Here is a 25,385-nt window from a genome sequence, read left to right on the forward strand (position 1 = left end):
AAGCTAGTCATGTTAGCATGTTAACTATCCTATTACTTCTAGGGAAGTCCTTCAATAAACAAAAAAAAATCTAGAGCTATTGTTCTCAACAATCTTGATTGTGGCACTAACAATGGTCACTGTTTGCGTTAGCTAGCAACAGAATCACTGTAAAAAACAAAAACACATGGTTTCATTATACCCAGAATTTAACAGGAACAGTGTCCTGGAGGAAATGTGTTATGCTAAATAAAGAACAACGTTGTCAAAAAAACTCCACTATGGCTATTAGTCATTTAAACAGATTGCTTTAGTGATATTGTGTATTAATTAGCTTTATAGTCTCACCAGGTACACCTCTTAATCCTGATACAGGCAAGCACGTCAGTGTAGCCTCCTAAATCTTGTGGCGTCTTCATGCATTTCAGCCATCACACTTCTTTCACAATTAACTTAGCCTGCGTTGTTTATTTTCGTCACATAACGATGGGCGAGCTTAATGTTGCTAGGTCTACTGTTAACTTATTTCCTCCCAGTTAGCCATTACGTTAGCTCAAATAGCTATTGAGCAGACATCGACTCATAATCCGAAAAGGATGTTTTAACTGCACGTCAAAATAAAAGAAATTACCCCCGTTAACATAACACAATTATTACAGACTGCTTTGTAAAACTGATGTTAATGTGGTGGATATACATGCTGACAGGCCGTCGCTGGAGGGAGCTTTCATGCAGGCCATCACTGTATATAGCTCGCTAGCTAGCATCTGCTAGCCTAGCTATCCTGACTGGTAACAGTCCACAAACAGGTAACTAAATGTCAAAACCACAACAGCACCTGCATCGAACTTTAAGTTTTAAGTGGCTTCTAACTATAAAGAGCTTACCTTTATCCCCACTATTGTATTTATTCTATCGGTGGTTGGCACTACATTGTACTTTCCCTGTAACATCAGCAACCAACAGCATCCAGTCGAGCTGTAAACACAAGCCCGACCAACCCGCTGATAGCCGCACCGCACATGCGCAAGTCAGCGCCTTTCTCGTCTATGGTCCTGAACAGGGAGAGGCACTGACGATACAGTAGTTAATATCATTTCATCTGATCTTGCCTTGGGCTTACACGGATATATAAGTTCAAATCACTCAAACAGTTCCATGTCAAGGCTTCAGAAAAATTATGCATTCTGCTAGTTCTTGTTAACCACCATCATGTCTAATTGTTGAGACAATAGTCGCTTATCAGTCTGGAATTTGAAGTTCCCAAGGACTTTAACTCCAATTTCAGTCGTGCAATCCTTCGGGTTTTTCTGGACTTCTAATCCACACGACACAATGTCAGATGTCAGAAGTCTTGGAATACTCTTGTTAGATCTGATCTGCAAAAAGTCACATCTTCACTAAGTGTCACGGTAGTCCAGTCATCTTACCTTTCTTTAGGGAAAAAACAAAAACACTGACCGGAGAAAGTCAGACCATAAACAGGGATTTACTATTTCACATTTTCCTCTATTTAAATACGATTTATTATACTATTCCATATGATTAACAATTCTGACTAATGCAGTGTTTTGTATGATGCCCACTCATTGCTACCCTACTGATCAATTCAATATTAAGATCCCATAAAAATTTCATGTTTATATTTTCTTTCTCACCACTTTTACACTTTATAAATCTAATTGCTTCAGCCAAGATTCTCTGAAGTTAATTCACACACTTAAGTAGCTATGGTTCGTCTGGTAAAAGTTTTCCTCCAGTAGATTTAGAGAAGTGAGGGAATAAGTCCTCCTGCCATTAAACCACAACAGTAAATTGTGAGCAACACACCCTGTTGTCATTGTGTTGTGATCATGTTGGTCCTTCCTGTCTGGCCTGTCAGGGCTTGTTTCATCAGTCTCGGACCAAGTAACACACACAGCACTCATGTCCTTGATGACAAAATATAAACCTAACTTCAATACTTCGGACAGAGAGCTTCTTGGACGTGTATAACCTACTCTCACAACTGTTTAGATGTCAGAAATTTATGAATATCAACTTACAGTCGCACTGTCCATGTAGATTCTTTTGTTTTACCTTAAGTGTGGAGATTTTTAGCACCCCCCTGTGTTCGGTGAGCATCTTGTCTGCCTTCTGCACCACCAAATTTTAAGATAATCAGTTAGATGGTCTTGGTATCTACATGTGGTAAATTTATCAGTGTCAAGAGTCTTTGCAGGAGACAGTTCCAAAGAAATATGTCATACCTAAATTGTAAAAATCATATTTCATTAACATCAGTGTGAAAGAAGAGTAATAAGTCAATACAGGTAGATTAAACAAGGCCCATTAATGGTTGTGTTACCTCCTATCCCCGTCATATAAGGACAATGATGATGAACAAACAATGACTCACAAACAGACCATATTTGTTGTTTGTTTATTGTAGCATGCAATTTCATGTGCTGAAATCTTCCTTTTCATAATGTTATCTCCCAGTGCAGGAGAAGAACCAGTGCGCTGCTCGGCCAAGCCATCTATAAATCAGTGTAATACAGATGAACAGGTCAGAAAATGCACAGAAGAATTAACCAGTCAAACAGTATTGTAATAGTTTCACCAATCATAAGTTAGACTTACTCCAGCCCTGCATTACCTTACAGTAAGTAAAAGGGAAACCTTTCACAATGTGATATTTCCAAGGAAATAAATGGAATACATAACAGTATTATTCATTATGGGGATGTTTTAAATATGCTGTCTCTTAAGGATTTTAATTTCCTCATTCTGAAACATTACACAGCTGCCCCAACAATTTAAACATTTATATAGATATATCTAATTATCACAGGTCGTATAAATGAGCATCTATACTATAAGTCCATCTAATGATGGTGCCAGACTGTATACAATGACGGATGTGTACCATCTCTTAATAGTTCATGTACATTTCAATCGAACAATAGATTTGCAAATAAAATGTCTAATACAGACATGAATAGTCAGAAAACATCATCATATGTTGTTTCACAATAAACAAACAGGATTCCCCCATATAATATAGACTAATGACACACTTTTTAAAAATAAAAATTCCAACATTTTCAGCAAATTTCCCAATTCAAAACAAGGAAACAGACTTATAATAATATATCAAGAATACCACAGCAACAACCAAATGTGGTAACAACGATAGAAGGTCATAATAATAATATAATCTCAAACAATAATTTATTTTCACGAGCATAACAAGTAAATTGCTGCAAGCAAACTTCAGCACTTGACGTGGCCACACAGTGGGCATGTGCAGAACTCTTACAGCGCTGGGTGTGTTGTATCACAACTACAGAATCAGCAATACTCCTCTGCCATCACAAGAGGGACTATATCGCATGCATGAGGCAGGATGCAGGGAGTACTTGGTGGGAAAGTGAATAACAGTTTGGGGACAGCACTCCCTGGAAAAGCGCACCGCCTGGCAGTGATGAGGAGGGAATTAGTGCAGTGCAATGAGTCACTACAGCAGCGCTCTGGAGACATTTTACAGAAAACAGGAGTATCGCTCTAACATAGGTTTAATACTCACAATACTGCCTTCACATACAGTAATGCCTGGCCCTTTCTCATAAGAACAGAAATAGCAAAGCCAATATTGATACTGAGAGGTAAAAGAAACCACTGCCAAAGTAAACCCAGGCAAACAATAGAATAAGTGTTACACTTCAAAACATTTATGCTTCAGACGAAAGGCCCAGTTATCAGCAAGTGAAATACAGATAAGTACTTTCACAGAATATTTAAGTGATGAATACAGAAAAAGCCAAAGTAACTAAGCAACTTAAGTCATCCCTGAGTGATTTAAAACATCTGCGGATCCACTGTAGCCCCATCTAGTGGATCAAATCGGTATTACAAGAGGAGCGCCTCCCTCCTCGCACTTGACTGAGCATCTTCCACCTCATGTCGTTTACAGGCGAGGATATGAAAAAAGCTGTGAAGAAGAGTCACAGGGATTTATTGTACTGTATTCTACACAACATGGCACTTAACGTTAAATGACTTCAAAGCTGAAGTTGTAAACAGATGCAGAGCGACGGTGGGCAATTCAGATAAATCCAGGTACCGTACCAGTTTAATCCATTCATCTCAGAAACGAACCCTAAAAAGACTGGAGGGGTTATCAAACAGAGTGTCATCTCATCACACTGAATAGTTTAGTACAATTCTTCAATCTGTCTAACCACTTTACAAAAACTGCGTAGAATATCAAAACCTACAAAAGGGGTTCTGATTGATTAATTGTTCTTTCAGGTTTGTGGTTTTGACTTGAAACAGAAATGGAGCAAGTTGTATGGAAGTTAATGCATATTGCTGCTGAAAATGTAACACATTTTAGATGATGTGCATTAATGAGGAAGCTTGAAAGAATTACTGTTTCAAAATGTCTAAATTTAAAATATGTATAAACAGTCTCCATGACTTCAAAGCCTATCTATCTTAATCAAGGGCTTTACCGCACATGTAGCAAATGCAAGAGAACGTTACACAGGAAGCTCAGGTTTGTTTCTGCGATTTAAAAACATGAAAAATGAAATTGAGTAACAAACACCACAATAGAATGTAAACTGACAAACAACTTCTCAGAAGTCGGTGACACATAAAATAAAACCAACCTAAGATGTTACAAAAAAGTTCAATAAAGTCATAGGATGAAGAAACACACTAAGTGGCATCCCTCACTTTTACAGGCTTTAGCTCGAAGCACCGTGTACCATCTCTAAAAACCATTTAAAAAGCTAGACTGGAAAGCACAAAAATGTTTTGGGATTACAAAAAGTCCATTTTCAGTGATTCCAGCCACCTTTATGTCACATTTGTGTGATAGATAACACCTAAAAGACGGATGAACAAGGCCACTGTTTTGCATGTTTGTGTATACTTTATGAGAATGCCAGATTGCACATTATTTTACTGCATGTGTGAGAAAGAGCAGAGATCAGTCAGCAGGATTAAGTACCAGAAATACCACAGACGTGCAAAGATGAAATGCTTTTCCATATCGATTTGTAGTTAATGGGGCTTGCAGGGAAATCTGCAAAATATACCTCATCTTTAGCTGAGAAATTCTCTTGTATTAGAAGTCATTTGACAGTATTTAGTGCAGTATGGATTGAAAAAAAAGTGTACAAACATCCGCTTTGTTATCATCCTGCCTGTCACCCACTGTTCAAATGAACAAGACAATTTAGTTCATGACCGTCTCATTGCATTTCGTAGTCTTGTGATATTTGAGGAAATTCAGAAGTTAGCTTTTAAGTTTTGCTTTGGCACTCTGCTCATTTTTGTTCTCAAGAATTCCACTTCTTGATTTTTTTAGGGTGCATTTGATGAATATTAGAAAAAAATAAGAAAACAAAAACCAAACCTGCAGATTTGAGCTGAATGACAGCAATGCCATCTCTGGATTTATGATAGGGCATATATTTTATAACTCACAGACTGCCAATCATGTAACATGACTGAAAAAGTTACCAATTCTGTTTTGTGCATCTTTAGGATACATATGTCGCTCATGCTAGCATCTGCCTTCAAGGAAAAATGCTTTAACATATAGCATATTATTAATATTTCCTTTATCACATACTCAAATTCAGTGCTGGGAGCAAATCATTTTCAGCTATAAATCCAAACTACATAAAAAAAAACAAAGAATAAGTAGAATATAAAAGTCCTTAAACTAACACACTGACATGACTGTACTGTCACTTGCTGCCCAGTAGAAGCATTTACTGTCTGACTGTGTGAAAGGACAAGAGAAATGGACCATCAAATGTCTGTCTTTGCGAGAGTTGGTGAATGACAACAAACTAGATGATTTTCAAACCTCAAGAATACACCTTGTAAATATCCTGTGTGTGAAGTTGCTGTTTGATCACTCTCCTAATATATCCCTGATTGAAACCCTAAATATGATTCAATTTTCTACTGTAAGGGCCGAAGGGCCATGTGCCTTACAAAGGTAGTAACAGCGATGTCAATACAACTCTTCTTTGCGATGTGATGCAGCACAGACTGTTGACCACTAACATATGGCATGGTAACAGCATTCTCATTAACCAGGCTCTATTGTTGCAATCAATCGACTCGGCTATAGCTCAGTGCAGGTCAGTGTTCGACTTTGTCTCCCCTTAGCTTCCATTGAGCAGCATCTCTGTGACGGGTGTATCAGGACAAGCGCGGGTGGAGGGGTCTCCCAGCCGAGGAGGTCCGGTACGAAGCAACAGCTTTCCCACGCCAAGACCTCCTGAGACCAATTCCCCAGGACACAGAGACTTCCTGAGAAAAAGGATGGAAAGATCAAATCCATATTATCAGGTTTAAGGCCACTCCAGAATGAGGGCAATCCTGTGAGACACTGGTTCATGGCCGTTCACCTGAAGGCCATCTTTTTAAGCAGATGAGCATCCATCTTTTCTGCCAAAGGACCCTCTGTTTTGGAATGCTCCTCTACAGGAGAAGGGAGAAGGGGAGAGGAGCAGGGAGTTGGCAGGAGGTGGGAAGCATCCTGAGCCTGTCGGGCAGCCAGGTCTGGTGAGTCCTGAAAGTGGGACGGGATGAGAAACATTACTCCAGAAAAACTGATCACATCTTAGACATACTCTTCAAGTGTTTTTAGCTCATCTGACAAATTCATACGGACCTGAGTCTTGATGTCGGGCTGGTCTGAGTCTTCCAGGTTGAAAGTACACAGTTCGAGTTCAATGTCTCGATCCGTGTCCGGTTCGCTCTGCGTCTGGCTGTAGGAAGTCTGAGGGGTTTGCGGATCGTGCACAATTTTCTCTCCGCTGCTTATGGAAGTCCGGCGGCCATGAAGCTCTGACGCACAAAGGTGGTCACTGAAAACACAAAACACAAGCAAATTCTACTTTAAAAAAAAATTCTAATCAAGAATTGCATCATTCATTAACAGCCTGTGTATTTTATTGAAATGAAGGTATGAACATGCATTCTGGGTCTTTCCTGCCTCTTTTCTCGAACGCCCATTTGGATTTTACCAAAAAGCTGACGGCTCTATTTTTAGTTTGACCACAGAGAGGCATTGACTGCAGCACAATGACATACAGATGTGAGAGAGGAAGAAAGAGCAAAATGTGCTAAAAATAATCTGGAATTAACTTCCATGTGTGCCCAGGGGAATTATGAAGACAGAAATGTAATCTCTACTGTTTTCATAGCAGATTTACGGTTGCAAGTGTTTGAAAAGCACACGGGGTGTTTCAAATCCGTGTTAGATTCTCTTATATTCCATTTGGAATTTGTAAATTTCCCTGCAGTAAAATGACATGTAGGATGTGAAGGAACGTGCATGAACATGTCGTACCTGTCCAGGAAGCTGGAGTGGCTGGAAGAGTCAGATCCTCTTGAGCTCCACCTGTAGTCGCTGTGATCCAGCTGGGGGTTGTAATCTTCTTTAAGAAAAGAGAAGAAGATTAAAAAATCGAGTATTGAGAACAGTAAGCTGCATCAAAATAACAAGATGGAAGCGTGACTTACGCAAGATACTGAACCCCAATTTGCTCCTTGCATGCTGTAAAAAAATGGCAGTCCACTTGAGCTCAACTTCTCATCCCACTCAGTTACACCCCCTCACCTTTAAAATTGATGGCCATGGCCGTGGTGCTGGCGCTGCCCTGGCAGGCCGTGGCTTGCACCGGGTCGGTGGTGTGGTAACCGGTGCGTGCCGCCCTGGATATGGCACCCCACTTAGAGATAATGGGCGCCTCACTGAAGGGAATGATAGGGTCCTCGTCTTTCAGGCGCCGGTAGTGATCCAAAGAATTCAGCCATCTCTTCCCGACACCGCTACCGCTGACACCTCCTCCCCCACCACCTCCACCTCCGTTACCATTCAAGTCCTGCGGGAAGCAAACACAGACTTTGTTAGAAAGAGAACCCAGTACATCCAACACACTTGAGTTTGTTTCTGGACTTGTGTGTGCGTCTGCTGGCAGGTGTGGGAAGAAATCTGACCGAGTGCTCTGAGCAGGAGAGAGCCGACGTCTGCGTGAGCGTTTCAGGCTCAAAGGAGCTGAGGCAGGGTCCGATGGTGCCACAGGACCACGGGGAGTAGTGCGCTAAACTTTCCTCGCCTCTGAACCTGCAGCCCACACACTGGCCTCCACTGCTCTCCACATGCTGGAAAAAAGAGCGAGACATTTATAAGTGATGGAAAGATGCAGTCCTGAGCTTAGGCTTCGCTAAACAGTGAGTGATCTGGCAATAATTTGTTTGCAAGGCAGGAACGCAAATATATGTAGTAAGGACTGCAACATCAGGGCACGAAGGTAGTGTGTGATGTCTGTTTGCCCGTTTAAAATTTAATTAAAAGATGGACAAAGGTGGAGCAAATTACATAAATCAGCTAGAAGAAGGTTGACGCTCTTAATCTGAATTTATGGTCCCGCTGTTAGCGCTGCCACCTTGCTGCTATTCCTGTGTCAAGCTTTGCACATCATTAACAGGGAACAAGCTTTTTGCCAGTGGTACTTCTTGCTTTTTATCAGAGGTATCAAAATAAAAATCAGCAAACAAAACACCTGACACGTCTTCTTTAATAAGGGCCAAAATATGAAGCAGATGTCTTTGCAGAAACACATCAAGACGTGCTGTTTAACACAGCTTTACTCAGCTAAAAGCCAGAGTCACTACTTGTTTAAGTCTCTCTTCTCACTTTCTGTTTTTCTCTCTCTTGCTCGCTCTCACACGCATACACACCCACATTCCACAATAGTGCACTGCTATGATATCTTCTGCCACAGTTGCCAGGCAACAATCTCCCACTGAAATAGCTTTAGACACAGTTGAATTGCAAGCTATTGGAATTGGATATTTTAAATATATTTTAAATATTGCATAGCAGAACTGGTTACCTTTAAACTTCATTGTCGTAGCTATGTACACACTTAATGACATCCTTAATGTGTTTGCATAATTAACAAACTGTGTGTCTTCTCGTCTGTTTATTTTCTACCTCGGTTCCAAAATTAATGGTGAAGATGGGCGACGACTGCGAGGGCCTGTTGGCGTTGTGATGGTGGTGATGATGATGAGCCCACTGTTCCTGCTTCCTCCTGAACAAATCCTCGTAGCCCAGAGGAACGCGGCCATAATCCTAACATGGGAGCGTTGAACAGGACATGAACAGTGAGGACTAAATACCTTCACCCCAAAAATATGTACACATCTTTTTCAGAGCTGAAATCACTGATGAGAATCTGGTCTAGACTTCCTGTTCTAAAAAGGTGGTAATAGAAACAATAAGAACAAATGGACCATGAAATGCGGCACAGCCAAACAACTCAGTGATAGAAAAGCTTGTAAAGTTTTATTTTATTTAAACTTGAGCTTTTTATGCAAAGTTGATTTACAGTTTATTGTACACATATGGTGGACACAAAGGATTATTAAATATTACAATCCCAGTAGTCATGTGCTGCACCAGTAGGTGTGGCTATTGTAAACCATTTCTTTACTCCTTCGTAACTGCAATATCTTTTTATTGCGTCTGTCTCACGGATGAAACGGTTACGAGTCTAGCTGCGATAAAAACCGCTTTACCACAATACCGTGAGAAGTAGGAGAACAACAGAGGTGGGTAGAAGCTACGTATTGGAACGCTCTGGCAGGCGAGCGTGGAAATAGGTGAGATAATAAGTGGGTGTAAAACGAAAAACTGAAGTTATGGAGATCCTGCTGAAAAGGAATGTAAGCATTAAATTTGTGTGGGACAGACCATCGTCGGCCTATTCCGGTGTGTTCAGCGGATAAACTGGATTGGCCACAAGAGATGCAGATGGAGAGCAATTATATGATAATTGCATGACTCAGACTGAATTAATCACCTGACAGAAAGCAAACTCATCAATAACTTGGAGGCCATTTAAAATACATATTGTGCTTTCACTGCCAACCTGGAATAGATGCCACTCAGCCAAGTAGCAGAAAATGTAGCCATTCACAGCCAGTTAATGTGATTTCTGAATAGAATCAGGGATGTAGACGCTGTCTAAAAATAAGTCCTTCAAGCCAAACAGAAATGAGTATTCTCCAAGCCGATGCTTCACCTACCCTGTGTAACCCAGGGCGGTGCTCAGCTCCAGAGCAGTAGTTGCTGTCTAGAGAGTTGAATCTCTCCCTGAGTGGGGGCTGGTAGACGGAGGAATGCAGCACCTCTGGAGGCAGTGAGTTACTCCTGGCATCTTCTCTGTGATACAGCTGTAATAATGATATTCACCGTTATAAGCTACAGACTGATTGAATTGAAAGAATGATGTGATCATGAGCAGAAGGTTCACCTGAGGCCTCCATACTCTCCTGCTGTCATAGAGGGGAGCATAGACACCATGAGCAGGCGCCAGAGGCCCGTACTGAGGCTGCCCAGGGTGGTGATGGAAGGCAGGAGGTCCCATTCGATCTCTGGGCGGGTGTGGCGAATACCCTGACGAGGAGGACGAAGGCGGGTGCGGGTGTTGATGATCGCTCGGGTAGGAAGACACCGGCGGACCCATTGAGGGTGGAAGGGAGGATTCTGAGGCATTGGAGGAGCGAAGAAACTGAGCGATGCAGGGCTTGTGAGGAGGATGGAGAGTGGATTGGTAGTAGGAACCTGCTGGGAGGAAGGACGTGTGATAAATGGAGAGGGGAAAGATTATCAAAGACAGCAAGTGGGAGATTTTTATCCCCCAGATGGACTCACATGCTGGTTGGTAATGGGCAGTGTCATAGGCAGAGTGGGGCTCCTGGTAGTACAGCTCTGATGCCTGAGGAGGATGCTGTGCACGCAGCAGGAATGGACCATGTTTGGGCAGAGGAGGCCCACCATCACCCTGTCCCATTGTTGTCAAGGGCGATGATGAGTGGCTGACTGGAGTCCTGGGAGGAGAGATCCGTTTCCTGAGAGAGGGAATGACAACATAAAGAGAGAGAATGAACACGTGAATGCAGCTTAGTCCAAGTTGGAGATAAGTATGATCAGACATTCCAAATCAGTCAGATGAATATGCAAATTCCAGAGTGCTTACAGAGGAGATGTCTGAAATTAATGCAAGAGATGAAGTGATGAAGTAATTTAATAATCTCACTGTTCAGTTGAGCCTGATGTATTTCTGCTGGTGCCGGACATCCCGTTGGACCTGCTGGCCGTACTGGATCCGTTTGGCGCCGCTCTCTTCATCTCCTCCATCATGTCAGCCCCTCTGGAGATCAGCTGGGGGTGAGTCACGCCAGGCACTCCCTCCGTCATGGTCGCCGTGTTATCACTTGTTCCTTTGAGACCCTGCTGTCCCATTCCAGCGGGCACATCTGTGTGGATGCTGCCCTCCATGGTGAAGGTTTTGCCCATGACCCCTGGCGCTAAAGGAAACACTCGGCCCACACTGCTGCTCTTCTTGTTCCTCAGTCTGAATCTGCAAAGGCAAGAAAGTTAAACTTGTTGGATGACTTCTATGTAAATAATTTGATGTGACGGTGCAGACACAGCTGACAGAGAACTTTGTTGCAGAATGGACTTGAGCTCATAACAGGCTTTAAAGCCTTGATGTTCCTTGCAGTTCTTCCACATTTGTGGACAATTCTGCTTACAGCATGCCAATTATACAATACAGAAGAACTCAGTTACACAAACAGACTTCTACCTGGTGTAAGCAATTACAGTGATCCCTCATTACTCGCGGTTAATGCGTGTCAGGACCAAACGCAAATAATGAAATTCCGCGAAAAACTATTTATTTCATTATTTACGGTAATTTACACGTTTATGAACCCATACTGATATTAAACCACCTTATATCTGTATTACCTTTTCCCAAACTCTTTTAGATTGTTTAAAGCTGTTTCTTTAATACATGGACGTTCGCTGTGTTCCATGAATCTTGGAACGTAGCGCACTTCCGGATGCAGTCATCCAATAGAATGCTCGTACGGTATCAGGTGAGCACCTAAAAATAGGCAATGAGGTGATGCCAGGCGTCTTGAAGCGCGAATGCACGAGGGATTACTGTATTCAATCTAATTTTTAAAAGAAAACTTGCTTAATGTGGCTGATACTGTGAAAAAATACAAAAAATACGTATCCAAGTGTGATCACTCACTTTTCCAGCTCGTCCTGTGTGTGTGCAAATGTACAGTTAGTTCCTCGAGGACAGCCTCCCTGCTGACGAAGATCTCGGCACATGCTGGTCTTGTACTTGCTGTTAGGTTGAGGCTGCAAAATGCACAAGCACGTTAAAGTACTGTGATAACTCCTACACAATAGTCCCTGCTTCTCTTCCTCATAGAAAAAGAAGCCTTTCTTTTTTGTACAGCTATCGTAAAACAATGAGTGACATCTATCAATGACTGAATATGTGTGCAAAGTACATGAAAAGAAGTTAGTTAATGTTTGCTCAGTGACTAATTAACTAAATCCACAGGGTAAATGTTTTACAGCTCTTACAACTACAGTGCATTCTGACAGATAAATGACAGAGGATATAAAAAAAAAACATGTCTGGCAACAATGTCTCCAAATATTTGCTAAAAACTAACAATGTAACTACCTGACAAGCAATCATGCAACGTATTTTGTGTTTTATATAACTCCCTGAATGCCTCATCTGCATCTAAAGGGGTATAAAGGCCATATTTCGGTTGGTTGAAGAAGAAATAAAGAAATATTAAAGAAATGTTTAAATAAGTCCTGTTAAGAATCGAAGGCCTTCTTAATGACAGATGATCTCTCAAATTTACTTGTTCTGGCCCCCGTGTACCTGTGGAGTGTCGTGGCTCTTCTTGCTGAAATTCTGTATGAACTCCACTAGCCCATGAACCACCAGCTTCACAGCAAGCATCACACTTTCCAGCTCTTCCCAAGAGGGTGCCGGGGCATCTGGGGCAACAGAGGACACAGGGGCAACATTAGTAGAAAACCACTACAGGCTGCAGAAGCAGAAAGCACAGGGCACATTTCAGTGTAGAGATCTTTTTAGATGGGACATCCTCATACCAAAAGGTTTTGCTTTCAAGTTGCTGTTTTGATGAAACACATGGACTCATCATTTTGTAAACACCATTAACTCATGCAGAATGCCAACATGATTTTGGGTTAAGTTTGTTGTTGCCTGTTTCGAAAGTTCATTTACCCATGCTGTATTTCTCACATTGCATTTCCTTTCTCTGCCTCCATTTACAATCAAAGAGTCGCTCTGTTTAAGTTGTTCGAAGAAAGTTAAGGTCCCGTGTACAGATTCAGGAATTTTGAAAATTTGATTAATCTGAAATTAAAGTCAAGAGAGGGACAATTGAGTGGTCAGATATAAGGTAAACTATCAATAACGATAGGATAAGAGATGAGTACCCAGGAAATCCAAATGTAAAACAACTCATCCAATATCTATAGACAAAATCAAAATCAGAAATTCATAAATCACGAACAGTAAGTACCATCAGGTACCAAGTACCTGATGGGCATGCACTTCTTTTTCCAGTTGTTACGTAGCCCAGTAAACTCAATCATTAAACAACTTTTATAATTTTACAAGTGGTTACATGATAAGAGACCAAATTTAGTGCTCTATAAAAGGTGACAATAGCATACAGAACAAACGTCTGAGTGCCACTCCAAACACACTGTATTGTACTTACATTAAAAATGTTTCAAATACAGGACGAGTCATCATTTTCACCTTCTATTTTTTGCATAATAATATAATTTTTTGGTGAGTAGTTTGTATGTGACAGCTTTCACTTTCCATTAGCCAGCTTTCAGTCGAAAATTACAAATCAAGCAGACATACCTGGGTTGTGGTCTATGTTGGCGAGCAGCTCGAGGTGTGGTCTAAGGCTTGTGAGGTTGGCAGGGTCTCCGGTCCTCTGCAGGACGATGGTCAGCTCCTGAACGCTCTTTGCAAAAGACTCTGGAGACTGCAACTAGTGCAATGGATAGAGGAAAAAATAATAATTGGAACTTGCTTTGTCCTTTCCGTCAATTCTCTAGAGGCTTTCAAAGCTAGGTTCATAAACTTTAATCATACGGGTACCTTGTCGATAATGGACTGCATATGGGATTTATGGACCAGGTCTCCATACAACAGAGAAGACCACTGCTCAGGGGAAATCCGCAGTCCCGCCTCCATAGCGATGTGGACGATCTGAGCATCATGTTCCCTCCTCAGAGCCTCATACGTCCGAAACTCTTCCTTCAGTTGCATCAATGAGGAGTCTTCATCACGCTTAGTCACCTGATGGAAAGGACAGATAGCAGATGGAGAAAGAATGAAGAAAGAGAGTAAAATTAAAAAAGGTGTAAAGAAAAATATTTTTAAAAAGTACAGGTAGATTACTATCTTTTATGAAACTCGCGTCTGAGCAAAAATCCATGAAAATTACCAAGAGACTTGTCTCTAGTTATTGAGTCGTACAAACTTTGTATTGAAGGTAAAATGCAGTTGTATACATAAACGGTGCCTTTTAAAATATGCTGCACAACTTGTTTGGAGCAATTTCATGCGTGCATGTTCTCAGTCTTTCCAGTGTCAAATAAGTGAATAATGAGATAATGAAATGTTAAAACTAAAATCGTACTGTAAAATGTGAGGTCTCAATTAAATAGAACCGGGGTTGCACTTCTTAACTATGACTGGAGTTACAAACTGCTGGGTGTATCCAAACTGAAATTCAGATCAGACAAGGGGATTCTCCCCTTCTCAGAATCTGTCCAATGAGTAATCATCACAAGAGACCAGCGAACACCAGCAGCAATCGCTCATTAGCTGAGCTGCACAGTCAAAATTACGCACAAACTACAAACGATCGCATTTCATGAATAGTCAAGCCTTTTGCTGCTGTTTGTTACTGATTTCGATCTATCTTTCACTGCATCTGTGTTCCGTCTCTGTCCTGGAGAGCCGAGGCGACGAGGGCAAATATAGCCTGCTGTTACATCACAAGCAGATACCTTGCATTTCTGCCCTACCAGTCATGTCTGTCATCAGATAACAGGCACAAAAATACACACTTGGGAAAGACACACACAGAAAATAATTCCAGCGGAGCCAATACAATATTGGTAGTGTGGTGAAACCGTTTAGACTGCGACAAGATTTTAAAGTCAGACTGGATCAAGCAAATGATTCCCATGGCTCTAATTTTTAAGAAAATCATTCTTTTATTCATCTAAATTCAATATATGACTTTATTGGGTGGAAAAAACATTATGAACTGACAAAAATAACCTGTAACTGATGAAATGAAATACAAACTGCGCATCTATTTCTACAATAAAGGAATGCGTGATCTGTTTCACTACCCTTCATATAATCAGACTTAATGAGGCTTGGGTTTTTGGTACAGCAGCAAACTGAGGCTCTTTTGTTCAATTTAACATGGACTATTAATAGTGGAGACTCCTCACATGTTCTTGAATGTGCACATATTTGTCGATTTGTTGAAGAGTACACCCATCCGTGCTGTACCTTGAAGCAGGAGGCCCTGTAGAGAAGCTGCACCACGTGACCTATGCTGGTTTTGGAGGCCTGGGGGAACCGAGCCTCAAGTTTCTGGACAACAAACAAAACCAACACCTTCCTGGACAAGGCTGAACCATCCTCCAGCGCCAGCAAAACTAGTTTCAGGGCATCTTCTTGCATAGCTGGAGAGTTAAAGACAGTTAAACAAACACATAGAGGTTGACAAGGAAATAAAAAGACACAAAGGAACACAAACACACATGCAAATACTAGGAAGTGTATAATTCAAGTTTGACAACGGTATTTTCAGTGTTTGAAGGTTTTCTCCACCTGGTGTCCTCAGACATTTTAATGAACTCATTCTGTGATCATGATGAGAAACTGCTTCTCAATCAGAATCTGCCCTATGAGCAATCATCACAGGATACCAGGTACCAGCAGACACTTTTATGAGACTTTATCTCTTTATTTACTGTAATTTTTATGGCTGAGATGACATCAAAGCAACAACTGACTTTTCAAAAGGTAACTTCTGACAATAATAAGGTCACTAAATCTCAATTCTCAATCCCAATCTCAATTGTTCTTTCTCTCAATGCTTTTTCTATGAGTTCTTCTCCCCTGCAGCATCACAAGGGGCTGGAGCCTATCCCAGCTGATGCCGGGCAACAGGCAGGCCACACCCAAGACAGGTCGCCAGCTTATGACATGGCTGTCATATAGAGAGTGGAGTCATTCCAGTATCTTAATAAAAAGATTAAACATAGATCATCTATGAAGCAAATTGTCATTTGTTTATTTTTAATATAAGTGATTTGGCCCACCTGAAAAGAAAAATACAAATATCTTGTTCTTCATTAGATGTGTAGTGTACTGTATGTGAGGGTCCTGCTTTGGCCATGGGTTAAACCTGTTTTGGCCTGCAGGTGAGGTCCAGTTGTGGCCTGGCTTAGGGTTCCTGAATGCACGCTTCAGACATAACATTTTGTTCACATTAAAACATACAGGATTTGCACATGACGTGTGCTCTTGCTTGTGATAAAGTGTAAATGCCTGTAACTCTTTGTCTGTAAATATCTAATTACTCTTATTTATTAGCATTTCTACTACCCATAAATTATCTAGTAGTAACAGCATTTAATGATTAGTATCCATAAATAAAAAAAACTCTTAATAAATGTCATTAGATTATGAATAAATCTGACTTAAATTTTAACTTATTTATCACGTGGTTGTACACTTTGTCCAGGTTAATGGCTTTATTTGCTTCTTGCTTTGAACTTTCTCAAAAAGAAAAAAATCCCACCCAGTTTCACAGCTTGTTCTTCAATTTCCATAAACTCCGACAGCTATTCCATCTTAAAAGAACAACATTTATTTTTAACTTTGGCTTGGTAAGTGGATGTGTCGCTGCCCATTCCTTTCCAGTCGTCAACTAACTACCCTGCACCCTGCGTGTACAGTAGGGCTCACACACAGGACCATCAATGCAATGATTGTCATCGTAGCATCAGTGAACCTTATCGTATCATTGGCTGGACACCTGTCCCTCAGTGAGTTACGATGCAAAATGTTACAGGAAACAATAGTATTGGACTAATTAATTAGATTAGGTCTAATATTAGACATTACTTAATACGTTTGTATCACACCCACCAGGTCCCAGGAACTGGCAGCCCCTCGCTCTCACCGCTGCCCAGAGGTTGGCAGACAACTGCTGGGGATTCTGGTGCTGCAGGATGAGCTCGGTTACGGTCCGTTCCCCCAGGGACCGGCCTGCCCGCACCGCACGCACGCGACCTTCCTCCTCTACCAACTGGCAGTTCACCAAGGTCACCAACTTCCTCTGCATTGGCCGACTAAGTACGCTTGGACTCAAAGTTGCTACACCTGCAGAGTGGGACAAATATATGGAAAAATCAGGAATCTGTGGAACTTTATCAAAATAACATTTGTTGGTCCTCATAATTAATATAACTGATTGTGTCTCAAAGGAACTCAATTTAAGAAGCAGTGAAACAATTTCATCCCCTGGCCCTAAAAGTAGGTTAGACGATGAAATCCTACAACTCCTCTTCATAAAAAGCTTTTGTGGTGAATCCTCAATGTTCAAATGATCTAATTTACTAACAATGATGAATGCTACCATGGCACTGTTGCCCCAAACAGGCTGAACATCCAAGCAACTACTGCTCAGTTTCATTTTTAATCATTTTTGCTGCTAATGCAGAGATAAAAGTACAGTCAAAGAACAACAAGCGTGAATGTGATGCAGCGAAGGCAGATAAAATGTAGACTCCACTCTTTCAGAAGACAGAGCTTCATCTTAATTGCCGATGAAACAGAAACCACCACACACACCTACCTGTTACTGCGCTGATAGGTTTCAGGTAGAGAGCCAGCTCTTCTACACACACCCGGCAGACCTCATAGTTCTCAACCTCCGCTGTGCTGCTCAGGCTCACCGGCTGCACATCTGGCACCTGAGAGGCAAACATCATGAGCTACAACACGCATGACACAAATGCACAGACACCTCCCTTCTCCCCCAACTCACCTGAGCTCCCACCAGCTGAAGCAGGGCACAATTGACCGGCAGCAGGTCGATATCGGTGCTGATGGGTGTCTGATCGAAGGGACAGGCCTTTCGGTGAAGTTTGTGCAGGCAGGTCTTACACACCGTGTGGGAGCAGCCCAGGCTGATGGGCTGGTGGCCGCTGCTGTCAAACTCATTGTAGCAAATGGGGCATGACAGGAACTCTGTCCACTGGGCTGCCTGCACTGGCATCCTGCCACCACGCAACTGAGGGGGGCGTCACCGAGCTCAGGGGCGATGCATGTCACCAAACATGGGCTGCAGCTCTTGCTAGCCAGTGCTAACGATGACCCTGAAGAAGAACACATGAAGTTAAGGAATATGGATCAGTACCTATTAATATGATTCAATGTCAAGCAGTAGTGTAAAATACAAATTAAAAGCACAAGAGCTGTACAATTTTTTTTTAGTGACTTTTTTGTCTCTGGACATGCAATTAATTTTTTGTTTGTCTCAGCTACAGTACAATGAAGTATTTAAAGTTAATTTAATAAATGTTATGACAACATATTAATAATTTTCATTGTGCAAAAACAAATAACCTCAAAACTACAATGGAATCCAAAAGCATTGTGATGGAATTTAGATGACCAGATTAATACTGGTAGGGAATGGAAGAATATGGAAAATGTGTAAGCCTCAATAATTACAATTTGCATTCTAAAATTTTAATTTACAGCCATTATTTGCTTGTGCACTCTGTTCTCACAATAATAAAACGTCTCCTGCCACCCTAGCTTTAAAATCCAACAATGCTTTTACCGTGGAGTAACATCAATGTGAGCTGCATCAGAAAAGATATACAATTTATAAAAAGAACAGCAGGTTCTCAGAATTTAATAAGAGTGACCGACAATGACACACGGTGCCCTGCTTTTTATGTGCTCTGTGCCAAGCAAATAAAATTCATCATCAAAATTATTATACCTGAAGTTGCATAAAGCAAAAAAACAAAAAGCAAAAAATAAATATATATATATATATATATATATATATATATATATATATTTTTTTTTTTTTTTTTTTCCCCTAGGTACAGCTGAAGTCTTTCTCAGTATGAAAGTCATACATTCTTTTAATCTATCCTGACCAACAAAAATGTATTTTTCTGTTTGCCAAATTCTCAACACATATGGGGTGAAAATAAAAAACCGCATTTCCCTCGTGTCATTACAAACATGAATGGGATGAACATGTCAAACTTTTATTTCTATAGTGAATTCAAACAAACTAGAATATTATTAAGAAACAGCGGTGAACCCAATAAAGGCCAAAGATTAAGTCTTAACTTTAAGAAGCAACGAATCACACATGAATCATCACAACCTGTAGACCAACGAAAGCTGTCCTCCGGCTTATTCATAACAGTGATTAATAACACACTCATTATTCAGATAACTGATAAACAGCCCACACAAAAAAGAGAACTTTGTGAGTTGCTGACTTCAATAAATGTACTTTTACCAAATAATAGAGCTGTGTTAGCTTTTTAAATGAATCCACTTTGGTAAGTTCAACTTCAATGGAAGACTTGTTAGAGCCACAGAAGCCGCATGAATTGAGTTGGTTTCTTGTTCATGGTCACTATCAAAATAAACATAATAAACAATAAATAAATAAATACATACATAATTATTTAGCTGATATCCACAGGTGTGTCTTCTCATAAACAACAGCGTTGCCTTAAGGGGCCTGATACTTCATTTTATTCCATTTTTTATTTTGCTGAGCGCAGTTTACACAACTGTACCACATTGGACAAAATGCTTAAAGATAAGAAAGGATACACCAAGATTAATGAACGAACATTATCACATCTACAGCATCCTTTTCTGACTGATGAAGCTTCGTCCTGTTAAGCAAAAGCAAACCCTCCCGTGCACATAGAAAGAAACGCCATTAAATAGTTTCGGACAAGCGTGCAGTCATCCAGCACCTGTTGCTTTAAGAGTGTGTTAAATCGGTTTAAACTGCTCAATACATTAACAGGTGCTACTTTGACAGAGAGGATTCCTTAGCACAAAAAAAAGCACAACTGCACAACTGTTAAGTTCAGGAAGATTATTAGGGGAGAGATGATATATATAAAATAAAACAACCCAGAGTACGGGGGACAAAGATAGAACCCGTTTGGAAAATATGCTGTAATGAAACATTCTGTGAACATGTAGAATGTATCACCCAAACGTGGACAAACATATATAGATTGTAATTGTCTATAAATAGCATTGTGCATCAGGAATAACACACAAGGAGAAAACAAGTCAAAAATGAAAAACTTCAAGACATCCATGTCTGAGTTTCAGTATTTCAACAACATATACACTGAAGTTGGAAAGTGAGAAAGCTGACAGTGAGCGCATGCTCTCTGAAAGTAACTGAGGAAATGTGGTCAAAGCACACACTTTGCACACACTACATATATCCTTAACCTCCATTTAATGTATTTCAAATATAATATCATATATATATGGCTGAATGTAATTTAAAATCTCAGTTATCCTTACGGTATCTTCTAGAGTGGCCCAAGCACACGGTGTCTGTGTTGCCTTCATGACTGTGTTGCCAAGTCCGTCTTCGCGTGTCATGCTGCCTTTCACAGGAAGCACAAATATAACATTAATGATATCTGCTGTAGTCCAGAAGCTAGGTAACCACCGACTGAGATGTAGTCAGTATGTAGACCTCGACGGAGAAAGTGTGGCATGTGAGACTAGATTAAACTCTTTCTATGAGTCTCTCCTGCCTGGAGATCACTGCAAACGCCTAGAGGGGCAACTGTTAACCATGATTCCCTGGTTTTTGTCACGTTGACAGCCACCTGTTTGTGCTCTGAACAACTGCTATATCCTGTTTTTACACAGAGTCCCAGGCAGAATAGAAGTCTGGCTTTAGTTTGAGCTCCAGTCTTATCTATGTGTGCAGAAATGTTCCTGCAGACACGACTCCACACGTGTGTGTTACACTTTAGGTACGAAGCATGAGTATCTCACAACAGTCATTGGATGCATGCAATTTTGCACATGTACGTACGTACACACACACACACACACACACACACACACACACACACACACACACACACACACACACACACACACACACACACACACACACACACATACACTATGAAAATGTATAAGCCCGGTCTTGTGACAGAGAGAAGTGGGTGTGTTTTTTGCTGTACTACCAGAGACATTAAGTTCCTCACTGGGCTCCCCTTCCTCACTGATTATTTGAAAATGAGGAAATTCACGCCCGACTTTTGTTTCTCTTCATTCAAACTCATTTGCTTGCAGTTCACACAAAGCTGAAATGGATTTAAACACACTGAAACATCAAGAAAGATGCAGCACACACAGTTTCTTCTTTTAAGAACAAAACAGCCCTAAAATTGCTGAAAGAAGAGTTTGTAGAGCAGTGATTTTCTTTCTTGGCCTGCTCAGCCACCCACTCTACTGAGAGGAGGATGAGAAGTACATTGCGTCTTTACAGCCAACAGTTGGCAAGCTATCATCTGGCTCAGGACAGCGAGTCCTCACTCCCCCCCTCATCCAACACATGGGGAGGGCATGGAGTTTCCAGTGCTAAAGAAACAGAAGAAGAGTGTATTTCAAACATTTTCACAATAGGATAATATTAGCCCCACTTTTTATTGTGATTTGTGTGGATGTGGACTAGGGTTCATCCTTAACTTGAGAATCAGAGCTGATTTAATGGAAAAGGTTAATGGTAATCCATTGCCAGATCTTCTCATCCATTCTGAGCTGTGCCACATAAAATTTAAATAGAAAGAAAAATCAGGTTTTATCATCCTGAAAAGGTGGGAAAGAAACAGATTTGAAAGACATGTTTGATGTGAAGCGCCTGCAAAATATCAAGAAGGGTGGAGGAGAACATCCTTCTCATGCTACGCACTGGACAGGTTTTATGATTATTACCTGGTAGCTTGTTAAATTACCCTCAGAGAGAAGAAGCAGAATACAGCATCAAGCTAATGGGAGACATCTCATGTGCGTATGTTGACAGTGTGTTATTACAAGCAGCTCGTTTGTGATTGTGCTGCTTTGTCACAGGTCACTCTGAAACTTTAACTTGTGTATTTGTGTTGGATGAGTGGAATCTAACAGCACAGTTACCTCTGCTTTAGCCTTGTGTCCATAGAGAGAGCATTTGGATTTTAACTTGAAAACACACAGTGCTTATTACTACAAAATGTGAAACTTACTGACAAATTAACAACCACGAGCTCCAACAGCAATAATGCTGAGACTGGAAACACAAACAAGACACAACCAGAGAGCAGTCTGACATGAGGACCTGTGTGTTGCACCCCATCTCCCTCCATGCTTCCTGACATTCTCCACTGTTCACTATGAGAAAAATAAACTCTCAAAATGTTACACAATAGATCTACAACAACCAAACGATGAAAACATTAATGGCTACATTCACAGATGCACATTATATACGCACTGAAGACACTACTATTATTACTTCTGCAATTTACACATTTTAAGAAACTTGTTTAAGTTTTTTAAATTGTTTAGATATTTTGCTAGGTTTTTTTGTGTGCAAAGTGTTAATAGTTTGAAGGCAAGCAAGATGAGAAAAATATAAACATATGACTGACACAATTCACTCTTTATCCAAAAATGACACATAACAACCCTGTTTTAAAAACATTACTCATGACTCACTCTTCCTCATTTTCATAAATGTTCTCCAAATATGCCTCACATGAGCCCATGAACGCCCTTCTACAATTTAAACAGACAGATCTTTCTTTGTAGAGTAGGATCTTCAACTTGATCCAGGTGACTAGAGGACAACAGGACTGAAATTTATCTTTTACCAAATCAGCAAAAAAAAAAAAGAAGTCTCATCACCACATAGCTAAGAAAAATGTAGACTAAATCTGAGAAAAACAATTCAGTTTGTGTTCTAAAATATAAAAATAAAACAAATTAAATCAAACTGTATTCATATTAACGTATGTCTTTCTTTTTCAATTGTTTAGGAAGCAGCACACATTGACTGAAAAGTGTAAACCACAGTGAACAGGTACACAATGAGAAAGTTAAACTTTCACTGTAAACCAGTGGTGCTTGTTAATCTGTTAACAAACTCACCAGCTACACAAGTTCATGTTTACAATGATTTGTCTTGAAGACTACAGTTACAAAAAAAATCACACAGATATCCAAACATCATTTACAAGCATTTTGGGGGTTTTTGTGGTTACGCAACTTTACACTAAAGCTAAATCATCTCAGTATTTGAAAACACTGACTACCATATCTCATTCCAGTTGATTCAGTGTGCTTGCACATTTGTTTTTGAGTGTACAGTGGGGATATGTGGGTTAGGGTTAGTGTGTGATTATTTATTCATTATGCCTGTCATCACAGCGTGCGGGGGTAGTTTCTAGATAGAGGGTACGGCAACCATACAGCCCACAAGCTGCTGTATTACACAGCAGATACAGTGAAGGCCTATTTATGACCCCTGTGAGATGTGTCTGCATTAAATGGGGTACCTAAGAGTTATGCAATATTTGGGAAGCTCCAGGTTGTTGCAGCCATGAACCATGTTGTCAGTATCAGGTCGCCTGCAGTTACACATCAGCAGGTTATTAAGTAACCTCCAACATGCCAAGCTGCTGAATACTTCAACTTTCTGACGACAGAGCTGCAGCTCAAACTGAAAGCACAGTATATGATATGCAACATCAAACTGAGCATGATTAAAATGCAATGCTGAGGCTCAGGTCACTTTGAGTGCAAAATTCCACATTGGTGCAAACTCCTATTATCATCCTTTGGTGGTAACATCCAGCAGTCCTCCAGCATTGCAGCAGTACTTGTACAGTTTCACTCTGCTTTACAGCAATGACTGCCTGAGCTCTTTCTAGAAAAACCCTGGTTTGCATTCGCAGATGGCCATAAGCAGTGGATCCATTATTTTCATTCAAATCAACCCTCTCCTTAAAAATCCCAGCGCCACCAGTTGCAGAAATTGTTAGAATGCTAGTAGTCGAATAGTTTCAGGTCTGATCATTTTCTAAACTCTGTTAAAGAGGTACATCATTTCCAGTCGGTAAAAACAAAAACAAGAAAGCAGTCTAATCTGAAATTTAAAATAAATGAATACCGAAAGCATTTTATTCATTTTCAAAGAATGGGAGAAAGTAGCGCGCACCTCTGGATAAGTCACTTACCTCACGCAGTAGACCAAAGCACCACAATAACATTCTCATCCACGCGAAGCGCACGAAAAATCTTTTAGGGAAAAAAAAAAATCTTCATCAGTTGCTAAACAACCGCAGCTGCCAGGCCAGAGGTGTAAATTGCGATGAGAAGACGATGAGTACAAGCATTTCACAGCATTAGAAATAAGTCGTGTCATCTGCCCCCTCTCTGACGGCAGATGACGGTTCGCTCAGGTACAGTGAGCCGCACGCTCCCTGTCTGACAAGCTGGACCTGAGAGGAGATGGTGGTATCGCTCCGCCGGTGATGGAGCCTGAACTGCGACTCGGACTCACCACCTCGCTGCACGGAAGGAGAGCTGCCGCTCCGCTACGCATCAGGCACATTTTACCCGAGACGCGGTTTTTGTCTACCGTCCGAAGTTTGGAAAAAAATGCTTTTGTTAATTTGTTAGGGAGACGGCGTATGGAGGGCACTATTTTGATATTGCGAGCAAGGATAAAAAGATGTAAAAGGGCAAGCCGGAACGAGCCGCCTTTCGAGGCGTGGGCTGGCTGGTTTTTAAAGGAACAGCCCGCAGCAGATGCGCTTCAGCAAGTGCGTCTGCTCAGAGGAAGTGCACGGATGTAGGAGCGCGTCCGGTTCCCTTTCGTGTTACTGCTGCCCTCGTTTGGAAAGTGTCCTGTGGCAGATGTTCTGTGCATGCTTTAATTTCATTTTTCTTGACATTACTTACCCTAACCCAGCCATGAGTTTTCATTTGATTCAAAACGTAAAGTTTGAATAATGTAAAAATTGTTATATTAATATATAATAAGCTTGTTCCAGGGTGAGGAAAAATTGAAAGTCAGTTACTCTTCTACACGCAGGACAGGTTTCTTTGGTAGCTGTTAATAACAATGGTTTGGTCATTGTTGACTACTGTAATTATTTACTCTGCCTAGTGTTTTTACTGGTTTTTGTTTGTCTGTCTTGTTGCAGGATTATATTAGGGATTATAAAATATAAACTTAATGCTTTATCATTAAACTGAAAAATAAAAACATATTTTGGAGGGGATCTGGCTACACTATTTTTTTTTATTATGTATTTCACAATATGAGATAGGGATTTC

General features: G+C 40.8%; 2 protein-coding genes across 8 annotated transcripts in view; both read right to left on the reverse strand.

Moving 5' to 3' along the window:
• Positions 1-984, reverse strand: part of LOC137608335 (rab GTPase-activating protein 1) — a 58,080-nt gene extending 57,096 nt beyond the window's left edge. For both annotated transcript variants that reach the window (XM_068334632.1, XM_068334631.1), the window contains exon 1: positions 867-984. The gene's annotated coding sequence lies outside the window, so the exon portion shown is untranslated. The remainder of the gene's footprint in view (positions 1-866) is intronic.
• A 1,410-nt stretch (positions 985-2,394) lies between these two features.
• rc3h2 (ring finger and CCCH-type domains 2) lies at positions 2,395-24,474 on the reverse strand. 6 transcript variants are annotated; one of them, XM_068335341.1, is made up of 21 exons: positions 24,281-24,306; positions 20,568-21,647; positions 18,022-18,352; positions 17,830-17,947; positions 17,121-17,354; positions 15,471-15,646; positions 14,037-14,237; positions 13,794-13,926; positions 12,768-12,886; positions 12,111-12,223; positions 11,103-11,426; positions 10,718-10,914; positions 10,317-10,627; positions 10,090-10,236; positions 8,993-9,133; positions 7,993-8,157; positions 7,613-7,877; positions 7,343-7,430; positions 6,662-6,857; positions 6,396-6,559; positions 2,395-6,297 (listed from the first exon to the last, which is right to left on the reverse strand). In XM_068335341.1, the coding sequence occupies exons 3-21, from the start codon at positions 18,250-18,252 to the stop codon at positions 6,150-6,152; spliced, it is 3,471 nt and encodes a 1,156-aa protein (XP_068191442.1). In that variant the 5' UTR covers positions 18,253-18,352; positions 20,568-21,647; positions 24,281-24,306; the 3' UTR covers positions 2,395-6,149. The 6 variants fall into 6 exon arrangements, with proteins under 6 accessions (XP_068191442.1, XP_068191441.1, XP_068191436.1 ...); XM_068335340.1 differs by having other exon boundaries at positions 7,343-7,427; positions 10,317-10,630; XM_068335335.1 differs by having other exon boundaries at positions 10,317-10,630.
• Between the last annotated feature and the right edge of the window lie 911 nt (positions 24,475-25,385).

Source organism: Antennarius striatus, chromosome 15 (genome assembly GCF_040054535.1).
Source record: "Antennarius striatus isolate MH-2024 chromosome 15, ASM4005453v1, whole genome shotgun sequence".
Classification (NCBI taxonomy): domain Eukaryota; kingdom Metazoa; phylum Chordata; class Actinopteri; order Lophiiformes; family Antennariidae; genus Antennarius; species Antennarius striatus.